The sequence below is a fragment of the Fukomys damarensis genome, unplaced genomic scaffold (genome assembly GCF_012274545.1).
Source record: "Fukomys damarensis isolate Sample0158 unplaced genomic scaffold, DMR_v1.0_HiC HiC_scaffold_12, whole genome shotgun sequence".
Classification (NCBI taxonomy): Eukaryota; Metazoa; Chordata; class Mammalia; order Rodentia; family Bathyergidae; genus Fukomys; species Fukomys damarensis.
In genome coordinates this window covers 52,133,432-52,148,351 of record NW_022900924.1, presented here as the reverse complement: position 1 = coordinate 52,148,351, position 14,920 = coordinate 52,133,432, and the positions used below count along the sequence as shown (strand labels likewise).

At 44.1% G+C, this 14,920-nt stretch overlaps 1 protein-coding gene across 2 annotated transcripts in view; it reads right to left on the bottom strand.

The window, feature by feature from the left end:
- The window catches only part of Liph (lipase H), a 35,393-nt gene extending 28,317 nt beyond the window's left edge, over positions 1 to 7,076 (bottom strand). Inside the window, exon 1 of one of the 2 annotated variants that reach the window (XM_010624216.3) lies at positions 6,676 to 7,076. In XM_010624216.3, the coding sequence (XP_010622518.1) occupies positions 6,676 to 6,961 (286 nt within the window). In that variant the 5' untranslated portion in view covers positions 6,962 to 7,076. The remainder of the gene's footprint in view (positions 1 to 6,675) is intronic. The other variant, XM_010624215.3, reaches the window with a different exon arrangement.
- Between the last annotated feature and the right edge of the window lie 7,844 nt (positions 7,077 to 14,920).

The following is a 14,920-nucleotide window of genomic DNA, read 5'->3' as shown; positions in this document are numbered from 1 at the left end:
TATTGGTCTTTTCTTCCCCCCCCCATTTTTTTTTTTTTTTTTGCTTGTTTCTTGTTTTTCTGTTGTTTTGTTTTGTTTTGTTTAGACTGTACCTTGCCGTAATCCAGGTCATCCTCGCACTGGCTACGTGGCCCAGACTTTCTTCAAATTCTCAGTCCTCCTGCCTCAGCCTCCCAAGTGCTGGGATTACAGGTGTCCTGGCCTTTCTAACGCAATCCACTTTTGCATAGCTTCTGAAAGCAAACCTCTTTTGGGTGTTTTATGGCAAAGTCAAAGTTGCTCAGAGAGTAAGCCTTAAGAGTACAACCAAGGAACCACAGAACATGCTGAACAGGTTTTAAAGCTTAACCTCTTCTACTAGAGTTCATGGAAAGAAGGAGAAATTTCCACTTCCTTTCAGACTGTTGTGAAGGACCATTTCCTGTTCACAGATGGAGAATTACAACTGGGTGGGTGAGGTCAGGCAACACCCTTTTAGGAGGAATTTGGATTCTATGTAGAGCAGCAGGGTGGCCTTCTCTCTTTGGTATGTGAGGGGCAGGCAGGGTCTCGCTATGTAGCCCAGGCTGGCCACGAACTCCTGCCTCAGCCTCCAAATGCGGGGCTCTAGCTGTGTGGCATCAAGCCCAGCTCCTTTCTGTCTTTCTTTCTTTCTCTCTTTCCTTCTTTCTTTTCTTTTCTTTCTTTTTTTTGGGGGGGGAGGATTGGGGGGTGTGCCAAGGGTCGAATCCTCTTTTTCTTAAAACAAAACAGGGCCGGGGCTGGAGATTTAGCTCAGTGGCACAGCGCCTGCCTGAGTTTGATCCCTAGTACCAAAAATAACAAAAACCAAAAGCCCAGGGCTGGCCTCTCCCTCAGTGGTAGAGCGCTTGCATGGCATGTGCAAGACCATGGGTTCAGTCCCTAGTACTAGGGAAAAAATCTTAGCAACTTTGATGACACTGCGTAGAGATACTAGTACTTACCCCATGGAGTTATTAAATGAAATAATGTAAGTAAATCACTTAGCATGCAATTTTTATAAATAACAGGTGGTTGCTGAATATTCCTTTCCTTCTCCCACTTTAGTGTCTTAACTAAGGATACCTAAAGGTCTAGCCCATTTCACAGGTGACAGGTGCTCTCTGCTCAGAGCACTGGACTAGGAATCTGAGACTTAGGTTTGGTTCTGGCTGCTATGAAGATTAAGAGAAATGGTCTGCCAGGCATGGCAGCGCACGACAGTAATCCCAGCACTCAGGAGGCTGAGGCAGGAGGATTGCCTGGACAATTGTGAGACCCTGTCTAAAAAAAAGAAAGAAAGAAAATAAAGAGTGTAGCTCAGTGGGCTTAGCCTACTGTATACAGGGCCCTCGTTTCATTTCACGGCGTGGCAAACCAGAAAAAGAATCCTGTGTCCGGTTGGTTGTGCACACTGTAGCTCGAGCTACTCAAGAAGCTGAGTGAGGAGGACTGCTTTGAGCCTAGGAGTTGAGGGCCAACCCTGGCAACATCGTGACTGTGCTTCAAAAAGACAAAAGGTTCCTGTAATTTCACAATTTCATGGCAAGGCCGGCCTGACAGAGGAGATGAGGAAGGCGGAAGGGTCCCTTTTTCTGTCGGAATAGAAGCAGGCTCCCAGTTTTCCAATTGCTATTCTTCCCCCTGTAGGCAGGGGTTGCTAAACCTCCATTCTCTACCACTGTGGGCTAAATAAAGCCCCCCGCCTTGGTCAGTCTGTTCCTGTGCAAGATTAGCCAGTCCTGCCCTTCAACATGACTGCGCAGAGCTGCCATTCTGTTTTGTCATTGCCAGAGAAAAACGGGCTGAGATAAACAGGCTGAGGCAGGAGGAGGGCATATCTGAGGCCAGCCTGGGCAATTTAGGGAGAGCTTGTCTCCAAATTTAAAAAAAAAGAGGGTTGAGGTGACAGCTCAGTGATATTGGATCCTGGGTTCAATCCCCAGTACTGGGCATGAGTCTCCTGGCCACACACAAAGAGGTATTTATGAAACGAGAAGCCAAAATCAAGGAAGAAATAATGCTCTGATTCGGCCCTCTGAGTGTGAGTGTGGGGAGAATGGATGACTCAGTAGTCAATTGAAGGTGGTGGGGCTGATTGGCTCGTGGGGGACAAGGAAGGTGTCAGTTTACCTCAGCCCCATGGGAGACCTTCCGCCCCCACAGTCCTCCCATCCCAAGTAGCTGGCATGAAACCCACTGGACTTGACCCTGGTCCAGTCAGGTAGTCAAGCAGGCGTGGCCTTGCCTCGGCTTCTTTCTTATTTCAAGTTTTGGGCTCAAGCTACTGTTTCTGCACTCCCAAGAGAGACACGGATGTGCACTAATGACTTCTTTAGAGAAGTGGCCCAGGGTCAGGCTTAAAAACTCAGTGATGCTGCCTGAAAGTATTTATTAAGATTTCGATCAAGATCAAGGGAAAGGGGCCAGGGATGCAGTTTAGCGGTGCCGCACCTGCCTGGCAAGCGCAAGGTCCTGAGTTCAACCTGGTACCAGGAACAACAACAAAACAAAAGATCAAGGGAAAGCTGGGCTGGTGGTGCACACCTGTAATCCCAGCATTCAGGAGGCTGAGGCAGGAGGATCACCAGGAGTTCGAGGCCAGCCTCGGCTACATAGTGAGTTCAAGGCCAGCCTGGACTACTACTGAAACCCTATCTTTAAAAAAAAAAAATCAAGGGAGACATTTTTAAATATGCTGCATACTCTGGAACCGACATTAGTAGCAGGGATATAAACCAAAATGGTTCTAGTAAACAAAATCTGTGAAATAAAAGTCTAAAGAAATTTTATATTTTTAGGCCCAAAACGTCTCCTTGGAGGTATCAGAAAGTGAGTTGAGCACCTATTTATTTATTTACTTGGTCTGGTGCTAGGGCTTGAACCCTAGGGCCTTATGCAATGCTAGAAGCACTCTACTGCTAAGAGACAAGCCCAGACCCAAAATCCTATTCAACATTTTAAATCGGAAAAGTAATTCAATTTGGATTTTTTGTTTTGTTTTGGCCTGAAAAGCTGAGCCACACCCCCACATTCAACTTCACACCCACTCACTCTCCTCTGCCTCCTTGTAAGACAAAGGTGCCTCAGACACGCAAACGCGTAGTTATAATTGAGGGGATTTTTGATATCTGAGGAAATAATTCTCTCTGTTTGGGGCTTGACCAGGTCCCTCATCCACAGTTTCAGCTACTCGTGTTTAGCCGTGGTCCAAAAAATACAGTGAGACGTTCTGAGAGGCCATATTCATCTAACTTTTGTTATAATATATTGCTATGATTATTCTGTTTTGTAACTGTGGTTAATCTCTTGCTGCACCTAATCTGTAAGTTAAACTTTATCATAGGCGTGTGTGTGCAGGAAAACATATTGTATACAAGTATACTCATAGGATTTGGTTCTATGCAGGCTTTCAATCAGTCCTGAAAAGACTTGGAACATTATTTCCCCAAGGATAAAGAAAAACTACTATAATCTCTTTTCTCTGAGAAAATAGCTACATAGCTTTACACCATTGTCACAGTCATAGACCATGATACCATAGCAAAGTAACTTTCAAAAATGCTTGGGCAGGGATTTAGTTCAGTGGCACTGCACCTGCCTCACAAGTACAAGGTGCTGATTGGATCCCTGATACCAAAAAAAAAAAAAAAAAAAAAAAAAAAAAAAAAAGCTTAAAATAAACAGCCTTAATTTACAACAATATTCATCAATGTGTCCCTCAGACAACCCATAGATTTAAAAAAAAAAAATAGGCTTGAGGGCCTGTTAAAAATGCAGATCCTAGGGAATTTGTCCCAGAACCCATTTTGATCTTGAAGGGTGGAGAATTTTCTACAACAGCCCCAGGTGATTTTAGCGATACTTCAGACTTTGCAAGGATTGCTTTGTTCCTGGTAAGATCAGGGAAAACATTCCTAAAGTGACTTCCCAAAGACTAGAACGACAAAACAAAGGTCCCAGAACAAGAATCCCATCTTAATGCTTGCCCATTTTTGGACTGCAAGACAAAGAAGAAAGAAATAAAAAGACAAAGCATTTGTGATTAATAATTTTTGCTATCAGCTGGGTATGGTGGTGCTCGCCTGGATCCCAGCACCCAGGAGAATGAGGCGGGAGGATCACTGCAAGTTTGAGCAGAGCCTGGGCTACATAGTGAGTTCAAAGCCAGCCTGAACTACAGTGAAACCCTGTCTCAAAAAAAATTTTTTTAATAAAATAAATTAATAATAACAAGTGAAAAAAATCCCATGTTCAGGGCTGTGTATATACAGAGAAATTTAAATTTAGCTGACTGCTGGCTATAATTTCTTTTTTCTTCTCCTAACTAAAATGTATTGTTATTTATCTCAGTCTACTTAGATTTTATCATGTAGCAGAGTCTGTTTCCTAACGTCACTGAAAAAAGATTTTACTTATCTGAAGACCAGAAGTTAAAAGGCAGATCAAAGAAAATTAGGTTGCCCTTATTCAAGTTTTGCAGAGAGATATACGATAGGATACTGGAAGAAAGTACCCACAGACCATCACCAGGTTTTTGTGTTAGGGTCCTCCCTTAAGACGATAGTAAAATGGGCCAGGGATTTAGCTCAGTGTTGCTGGCAAGCTCAAAGTCCTCGGTACAAAAAACAAAAGATATCTGTGAAGTTATGTCCAATTTTTAAATTTAAAAATGAAAAACAGCATGCACTTTGGCCAGGCACAGTGGTTCATGCCTAAAATCCCAGCTATGCAAAAGGCTGAGGCAGGAGGATCCCAAGTTTGAGATCACTTGAGATATCTATTTAGATCTAGATCTAGGTCTAGATCTTTGGGGATGTAGCTCAGTGTAGAACCCTGGGTTCAATCCCCAGTACCACAACAAAAGAGCATGGGCGTACACTTTAAAATGTTGCTTTCTCAGTTAAAAAATCATAGTTAGAATAATTAACTTATCAAAAACCTCAAAAGCATGTATTAAGGAAACCATATAGATTTGAAATCCTAATATAATTAAAATTTCCATTCTTCTACTTTTTATTCACTCATTTACCTGTATGACTTTAACAAAGTTGTAATTGCAGTTTACAAAGTTGAGTTCTAATTTCCCCTACTTGGTACTATTTTAGAAGTACGTCTGCACATTTCGGCACAGCATCAGAATTATTTTCAAAGCTACTTTTTAACTTTTTTCTTTTTTTGTATCAGGGACTAAACCCACAGCCTTGCTGCTTGCTAGGCAGACGGCGCATTGCTGTTTTCCTGTTAAAGGAGATTTCTTTAGAGTAACTTCTCGGCCATGGCTTTATGAGCTCAAGGGTCATGAACATTTTTGTGGGTCTTAATATATAACATATTCCCTCTTGCCCTTCAAAAATTACACCAATCTCACAGGGCACAGTGGCACACACCTGTGTTGCCAGCTGTTCAGGAGGCTGAAATTTCAAGTACCAGGCCATCCTGGGCAGCTTAGTGAGGCTCTGTCTCAAAATAAAATTTTAAAAAGCACCAGGCTTGGAGCTCAGTGCTTGCCTAGCATGTGTAAGACCTGGGGTTCAATCTTTGGTACCCCAAAACATTATACAAATTTTCATTACCACGAGCTATGTGAAAAAGAATAGGGCCCCTAAAGAGGCTGAGGAGCCTTGAGAGGTTTTGTTTTTTTTTTCCCTTCAGCATTTCACTTTCTTTTTGTGGCCTTACTGTGTATTCGTGTTTTAATTTTGATTTCTTCATTATGATCGATACTTTCCAAATTATCAGTATGCTGATCATTAGTATAAGGAGTTGATGTATATAAAAGTATGGGCATTTACAAGAACAATTTAAATATATGCCCTTAATGTTAATGTATGAAGATATAAAAACCCTCTTTATATTGGCTGGGCATGAAATAAAATTTTTAATTTCCAGATAATAAAGGCTGGGGAGTGTAGATCAGTGGTACAGCATTTGTCTAGCATGTTCTAGGCACTAGATTTGTTTTTTTGTTGTTGGTGGGGTTTTTTTGTTTGTTTGTTTGTTTTTTGAGACAGGGTCTCAGTGTGTAGTTGAGACTGCTCTGGAACTCACTTTGTAGCCCAGGCTGGTCTCCAACTCACAGCAATCCTCCTGCCTCAGCCTCCCCAGAACTGGGATTACAGGTGTGCACCACCACGCCTGGCTCTAGGCACTAGATTTGATCCCAAACTCTACAAAAAAACAAAAGAAAACCTAAAAAAAAAAATTCCATACAGGCATAATGATCCTGTAACTTCACTTCTTGGGAGGCTGAGGCAGGAGGAGGATCAATGTGAGTTTGAGGCCAGCCTGGGCTACACAGTAAGACTCTGTCTCGAGAAACCCAAAATAAATAAAATAAAAAATAAAAATTATAACTAATGTAAATTTAGAATTTCAGATAAGTGATATCAATTCATAGAAGCAAAAAGGCACAGAACTTTTTAACAATGAAAGAAAGTACAACTATCCTAGATGGATCAGCATATTTAACTTTTGTACACAAGAAAAAGTTGATTCAAAGATATTATTATTGAGGGAAAAAAATTTCAAGATGAGAAAGTTCATTTAACCATCCATTTCTTCCTTAAAAATGGCCATGAAAAATGCACTGAAGGACATAGGATGATGAACACCAAACGATAATATTGCTAATTTCTTGCAGTATTTAAGAAAACCTTGCAACAGAGACCCTACCTGACCTCGCCAGGCACGTGAGGCTGATGAGTAGGTATAACTTCTGCATATGGAAGCTGGGGGATGCGTGTCGCCGCCTGTCACCTCGCAGAGCCTTGAGAGTCTCCACTGCGGGCCGCGCTCCTGGGAGCTCTGATAACCGATCCAGAGGTGTGGTAACAACAGGAAGTGCCCGGGAGCAGGCTGCCGTCCCAGCCCGGCCAGGCGGGACTCCTCCTCTTCTCAATGAGAGGTCAGTACTTTCTACTCTACACAGCACTGTGCGTCTTAATATTCTAATTTGCATTTGCAGAATGACGAGTTCAAAATAGTTTCATTCTTTGTGGGCGGTTTATTAGCTGTTTGGCTTGGTGTGTTGAAATCCAGTGTGATTCGAGAGATCTCCCAGCCTCATTCTTATGAATGAAATGACAAATGCAGCTAGTGTTCTTTGGCCTATGTATACAAACCCACTTTTTAAATGTTAATTCATACACTCATTCCTCATAAGGGCAGTCTTTCCATTTTCATTAAGAACATTTCATTAGGTCTGATTACATATCTGCTTTGCAAAATATGTCAAAGCTTCAGGTTAAAGGAATATTTTTTTTTCTTCTATATTATAATCTTTATTTTTCTTTTCTTTTTTTTTTTCTTTTTCTTTTTTTGGAGACAAGGTCTCACTGTGTAGTTCAGGCTGGCCTTGAACTCACTAAGTGGCCCAGGCTGGCCTTGAACTTGAGGTGATCCTCCAGCCTCAGCCTCCCAAGTGCTGGGACTACAGGTGTGTGCCACCACGCCCAGCTAGCCAGTTTCTTTCTGCCTAATAGTTCTTTTATTTTAAAGAACATGTAAATAAATAAGCTTAAATACTGAACCATGCCAGCATCTACCCACCACAATATTTGATGTAACTAAACTTATGCTTTATAGCAACAAGCAGGTGAGGTGGGGAATGTGGACCAAAGACGGATCATTGGCCCAGCATGTGGAGGCCCAGGGTTTGATTCCCTCCAGCAGTGCAAAACAGAAAAAGAAAAAAAAAGAAGCCGTCAACCACCCAGTACCTGAATCCCCTTTCTGGTGGAAGTGCTTGCAACATTGAGACAATTTAGGAATAAATATGCATTTGTGAAAGGATAGGTAGCACTTCTTATATAAGTCTAACGGTTCTTTCTGCATCTGCGCTCCATTCAAATAGCTGGAGAATGCGTCAAGAGAATACAGTACCTTCCAGCAATGCTATCCAAGGAGCCAGTTATCATAGTCACCTGGGGGGCGGGCTGGGAGTTGGGGAGTGAAGTGCAGGAAGAGGGGGTCTGTCTTCTTTTTTGCCCTTTTCATTTTTTATTTTGAGACCATAGTTAAATCACCAAGTTGTCCAGGCTGGGCTCAAATTTGCATCCTCTTACATCAGCCTCCCAGACCTGAGAGGCTTTTAAAAGTTCTGTGTATAAACCAGGCGCAGTAGTACATGCCTATAATCTCAGCACACAGGAGGCTGAGGCAGGAGGATCACTGAGAGCGCAAGGCCAATCTGGGCTTTTAGTGAGTTCAAGGCCAGCCTGAACTACATAGCAAGACCCTATCTCAAACCACTCCCCGCAAAAACAGTTCTGTGTATAGATTTCATACCTCAGACCTTATGAATGTGAAGACTGAGTGGGAATCTTACATCTTCCACTCCCTCGTTGTGTGACCTTATGCAAAACATTTAAATTCTTTACAACTTCGTTTTCTCCTCCGTAAAATGAATATAAGATGTTCACAGATCTAACGTGGGTGTTGAATGGTGGAAAGAGGCATCAGAGCTATCTGTAACCCCGTTCCTACTACCAGGTCACACACCTGTGCCTGTCCCTGCTCCTCCTGTGCTGAGAGTTCCTGTGAGGTTTCAGGAATGGCGGCCTCGGGGGTCAGTCTCGGTGTTCTGGGTCAAAGACTTTAGTGGGCTTTTCAGTCTACTTTTTTTTTTTAATCTCCTGCTTACAGAATTGTAAATAGGAAAATCAAATAGGTGAACTGCCAGCTTTTCTATTTTTCCACTTCTACAAGGCTTATTAATTTGCGAACACCTGCCCTCTGGAACAAATAGCACATTGTTTTCCCACTTCTCTTAGGAAGCTGTGAGGGCATGTGCTACTCCCTGCTGGCTGGGTGTCCTTACCTGATAAATGTTTGTTCAGTTCCTACGCCCCCGGCCTATCAGACAGAGTCAATGTACGTTTTGTTGGAAATACGCCAGTGACACGTCACTATCAGCTTTAGGGTGCCGGACTTCTAGAATCAGTGGGAGAAACTGTCCTTTCTTTTTTTAGATTAGCGATAAATAGAAACTGTTAGAAATCAGGCCAAGCTTTGTGTCACACACCTGTACTCCCAACACTCAAGAGGCTGAGGCAGGAGGATTCTGGGTTTGAGGCCAGCGAGCTCAAAACCAGCCTGGATTACATGGAGAGACCCCATCTCAAAAAACCCTCCCCAGAGGTGGAGGGAGAGGAGAGGAGAAGGGGTCAGCCTGCGAAGGGATAACCGAAGAATCTCTTCTTTCTTCCTTTTGTGGTGCTGGATTGGAACCCAGGGCCTCATGCCGCGGGGCAGGCACTCTGTCCCGAGCTGTCCCCGGGCACAGAGAGCTCTTCCAGCTGGGGACTTCTGTGGGTCACCGCCGTGGCTGCTGTAGGCTCGGACCCAAGCCACTAACTCCAGGCTCATGAGAGCTTAGCGCCCGCGAGGCCTGCGATTGTACCTCTGTGTCTTCGGGTTTGCAGGCCCCGCTGCTGCCGCTGCTTGCGTCAGCTGCTACGTTCAGCGGAAGCTCGTGAGGGTACACAGGGCCTCCTCGTACCATCCTCCCAACTTCTTGTGAGCCAGTGACTATCCCCAAATCAAAGATGTTTATTTCTGTTTGTTTCTGAGACAGTTTCACTGCGGAGCCCAGGCTGGCCTTGAACTCTCCGACCCTCTGCTTCACTTTGAAGAGCATTCATGTAAAGGTATTTTGAGGAAAACCATTTCTTCACCTCCCATCGACTAATCAAGACTTTCTCCGTCCTATGACTGAAACATGATCCGTGCTCACTAATGTCAGAATTTCCCTCATTTCTAATGTGATATTGTGTGATATTCCATACTGTTTTCTTTGGAGCCTAGAAATAACTTGCCACAAGGGTAGGGTAGATAGGGAAGCAAACTTCCAAATGGGTGGACAGGACAAACAGGTCCAAGTGGAACTCACTGGTTGCAAGAGCCAGGAGAGGTGGCTGTGTCCCCACTCTCCCTGGGCTGCACACTGTAACCCTTTGTCTTCCAGACCCTGCCGCCTCTCACTTGTAATTCACATTTAAAAGTCTGTTTCCTCAAGAAGATTAGGGTGACTCCTGTAAACCAAGCAGATGTTTCACGTCCTCATCCTTTTTTTTTGGGTGGGGGTGGGTTACCAGGAATCGAACTCGGGACCTTGTGCTTGCGAGGCAGGTGGTGGAACCACTGAGCTAAATCTTTGGCCCTACTTCTTCATTCTTTCATCAGACATTTCTTGTCCTCCCATTAAAAAACATACAAACTGTCATGATTTTACCTCCCTATAATCCAACCTCCTCAAAAGGGCAAGGCCGAGAGATTGCAAGTTCAAACCCAGCCTGGCAATTTAGCAGTTTAGCCAGATTCCATTTCAAAATAAAAAATAAAAGGTCTGGGTGGGGGATTTAGCTCAGTGATGCTGCCACTTGCCTTGCAAGTGCAAGGTCCCAAGTTTGATCCCCGGTATCAATCCCCCACCCCCCAAAAAAACAAATAACATAAGGGCTGAGGATATAGTTCAGTGTGAAGGCCCTAGGATCAGTCACTAGTACCAGAAAAATAAAAATAAAAAGGGCTGAGGTTGTAGCTCAGTAGTAAAATGCTTTCCTAGCATGCATGGATTCAATCCCCAGTGTCACAAAGATAAAGAAAAAAGGGAAAAAGAAGCAAAATAGAGGGAAAAAGTGGGGGTGGGGAGAAACAGTCATGTTTTCTCTCGAGACAGTCATTACTATCGGGCAATGATGATAACAATTGTATTATGAGATGTGGACATAAATTCTACAGGAGAACAGAATGGGAAGTAGTAAGATTTTGGGTCTCAGCAGCAGGAGGCATTGGAAAAGCTTTACAGAAAGGTCCTTTGAACTGGGTTCCAAAGCTCACATAGGCATTTGTGAGGAGGAGGAGGGCGGCTTTGCAGGCAGGGACCACCGTGGGGGCGTGGCCTGAGCACTGGGGTGGAGATGATGGAGAGATTTGAAGACTGACTCCATGCTTAGCAGATTGGGTTTTACCTTTAAGGTAGTAGGAACCTGGCTATTTTCTTAACTTTGGGGCACACCTGTAATCCCAGTGCTCTGGAGGCTGAGACAGGAGGATCATGGTCAGTTTAAGGCCAGCCTAGACTACATAGCAAGATGCTGTCTCAAAAGAGCAAAAGAAAAAAAAAATACAAATAGAACTGAGGATACTGTTCAGTGGCCATGATTGCCTAGGATGAATGAAGCTCTGGGGATTATACATACATACATACACACACACACACACACACACATATACACACACACACGTTACAGCTTATATATATTTATATGTTAACATTATTGATTATTTGCCAATAAAATTCCTTCTTTGGTAACTTGTTACCAAACAAGAAGAAAAATATCTGCCTACTGATTTTCTGGCTCAAGAAGTGCTTTTTATGTGAGGTGTGGAAATTTTAGCTACTGGGGAGGCTGAGGCAAGAGGATTGCTTGTGCCACGTAGTTCCAGATCAGCCTGGTAATACAGGAAACTATCCATCTCAATTAAAAAAATATTTTTCATGGTTTAGACTAGAGCTACTTTATTTATTTCTGAGACACTGTGTCACTAATTTAGGCTGGCCTTGGACTCACACTATGTAGCCCAAACTGGTCTCCAACTTGTGATTCTCCTGCCTCAGCCACCCAAGTGCTGGGATTACAGGCATGCACCACCATGCCTGGTGCTACTTTGTTTTAGAAATCATTCTTTCCTTATAAAAATCTCACATCCAGGGCCGGGGATTTAGCTCAGTGGTGATGGCACCTGCCTTGCAAGCACAAGGTCCTGAGTTAGATCCTGAGTACAAAAAAACAAAACAAAAAATCGCACATGAAGTCCTTCACTAACTGCTTGTTTTCAGAGCCCTGCACAAAAATTTCAAGAATTGATACAACAAGACAAGACAGGCAAACTATGTTTTCTTATTAAAAGTTCTTTTAAAAAGAGAATGAACAGGGCCAGGGATTTAGCTGAGTGTTGCTGCTGCCTGCCTTGCAAGCACAAGGTACTGAGTTTATCCCCGGTACCAAAAAAAGAGAATAAACAAAAATTTGAAGAAAATGTTCAATATTTAAATAATTGTTCAATGGTATCATGTACTTTAAATTTATTTCATTTACTTACTTATTTATTTATTATTTGAGATTAGTCTTGACTAATCTCAAACTTGCAATCCTCCTGTCTCAGCCTCCTGAGTGCTGGGATTATTACACATCTGACTCTTAATTGGATCATAAACAGTCATTTAAAAATATTGTTGCTACAGTCACATTTTTGTTGTCATTTTTATAAGCTTTGGTCATGAGAATCTGGACTCTTCATTAGATGATCCTCATGTACAACTTTCCCTGTGAGGAGACCCTGTTTTCTGGAAGGCCCAGTCTTGTGGCTTCTGACTTGGGCCCCTCTTTTGGAACCAGCATGGACTACTTGAAGCGTTCAGGTTGTTGCAGTCAGTAGGGCATTACTTTTTTGGGTAGTGCCTCTTTCTTCTGGCTATGCCCCTTAGAGTCATCCAAAGCTAATTTGAGGGTTGCCCCAGGACTTCTATTTTAAGTTAGACCACTCTGAACAAACCTCCCAAGTTTGGTGGAATCCAAACATTTTTAGTGAAAAAGACAAACTTAATTTATAAATTGACTTCATAACCCGCGAGTGCTAGAGGTAGAGACAGAGGGGTAGTTCCCTTATGTTGGGAGCTCGTCAGAGTTGTTGAGAAAAGAGGTGGGGTAGCCTTGTGGGGATGAGCGTCCCTTCGGGAGACAGTGGGCAAGGGCACAGATGCTGGCTGCAAGTAGCCAGTTATACTTGTGATGTGGTTTCTATCCAGACGTCCCCCAGAGCCTCCTGTGTTGAGGTAGGGCTTGGGGCGCGTGGTTGGATGATAAGGGGCTACAGCTAGCTTGGTGTTGGAAGGTGGGACTGGCAGAAGAGGCGGGTCACGGGGGGCATGGCCTGGGTCTATCTCCCTACCTGCTCTGTTCCCTGGATGTGCTGCTGTGAGTAGCTCTCTTCCCCCATGCCCTTCTGCCATGCCACCCTGCCTTGGAGTCAGCCAATTCTGAGCTAAAATCTCTACGAACCCTTAGAGAACCTCTTTCTTTAAGTTGTACGCATAGGGTATTTTGTCCCAGCATTAAGGAAAGTAACTAAGACAACGGGTCAGCTTTCTGTTGCTGACACCCACTACTTAAGGGTGGAGAGGTTTATTCTGGCTTATGATTTCAGATGGGTTAGTCCACGGTTAGTTGGCTCCAAGTTAGTTGCCTCATGGCAGAGGGTGTGGTGAAGGAAAGCTGCCTACCTCATGCTGCCAGGAAGGAGTGAAAAGAAAGAACCCTGGAGGAAGGGGCCAGGGACCAGATGTAGTATGATCTTCTTTGATCTGTCTGATAGTACCTGTGGCCTTATTGTGCCAAAGTGAGTGTATTACAAAACCTGTTCATGTTGATTGTAAAGGGCTCAGCCTGCCTCCTGGCTAGCTCAGCACTGGCCCTACCTAAGCCTGTTTGTCAGCCTATAAAATGGGGCTAATAAAACCTTTCAGATCTGTGGGCTGATTAAATGTCTTCATGGTGGCAAAGGACCTTTGCAATGTGCCAGCAAGCATTTAATTAGTTTCTCTTCCCCTTCCTTCCTTCTCAGACCTTCTGTATCCTTTAATTTGCCCCTTCATTACTCCACATTTTCCACAGGTCGGCTCCTTCCCAATTCTCCTTTTTTGCTAGGTAAGATCTTTTCATGTGAAGAAGAAATTGGGGGACAGGAAGGTGTAGCTTGGTGGTAGAGCACTTGCTTAGCATTTGTGAAGCCCTGGGCTGGTTTCCTAGCACCTCCTAAATAAATATATAAATAGAGCTTGGAGTTCAGACACAGGACTGTTTCCTGGGAGATTATATGTGAATAAGCAAGACAGTCATCACTGCGTATCTCTCCTCAAACTTCCTTAGCCTATTTTGCCTCTCTTTCCCCTAGAAGTCCCAGTCCCCTTCCCTTTGCTTTTTCAGCTTCAAACCTGAGGCTCTTGTTTTGAATATAGCTTCCTTGCTTTTGCATATTAGTAAATTTGTCACATCTTTCCTGGTTGTCCATTGGACGTCATTACCTAAACTGAAACCATCAAGCCTCAAAAGAGTCCATTAAAAATTTCTGTACACAACTGTCAGTAACCGTGTGGTGTCGGCTGTGCTTTGGGAACTTAAGGAGGCACCTGTGTCACACTTAGGATTGGTGTCCACCCTCTAAGGTCTGCCGTGCGCCTCTCGGGCTTGCAGCAGAATCCTGTCAATCACGGTCTAAGAGTAAGCGCAGTCCGGGAAACAAATTAGGACATGAAAACCTCTGAGGATTCCCGGGATCATTTACGGGAGGCGAGTTGATTACAGTGTGGTTCTCCTTCCGCGATACTGCACTTTGCACAGGGCTTTTATCACAGCAGCCAACAATTCTGTACGGTAGTTTTCAATTGTCCACGTCCGCATCTCTCCCAGTGGACTGACCTCCAGGGCGTGGGCTGGAGCTGGTATACATTTGCCGGCTCAAACTCCAACAGTGCCAGGAAATAGCTTCGTGATCTTAGGCAAACTACTGTGTCATTCGACGTTCCCGGTTTGTAAAAAGGACAACATCCCACTCGCATTCGGTTTGGGGGCGAAATGGAGACTATTTAAAGGGAGCCTAAGACCGTAAACGTGCCAATTAACCTGGCCTACTTTCACCGCGCACACTCAGCAACCGAACACCAACTGGCCTCCGGGTTCTGGGAAGTCTCTTCCAGAGCCTAGCAACCGCACACGTGATCTGTGGGCCTTATCTCAGACAGACTCAGGACTGGCCGAAGGGCAAACCCCGCCCACACCCCTCCAATTCTCTTTTGCGGTTGGCTCCGGACCGCGAGTGGGCTTTCTTGTTGCTAGGCTCGCGCGGGGGGGGGGGG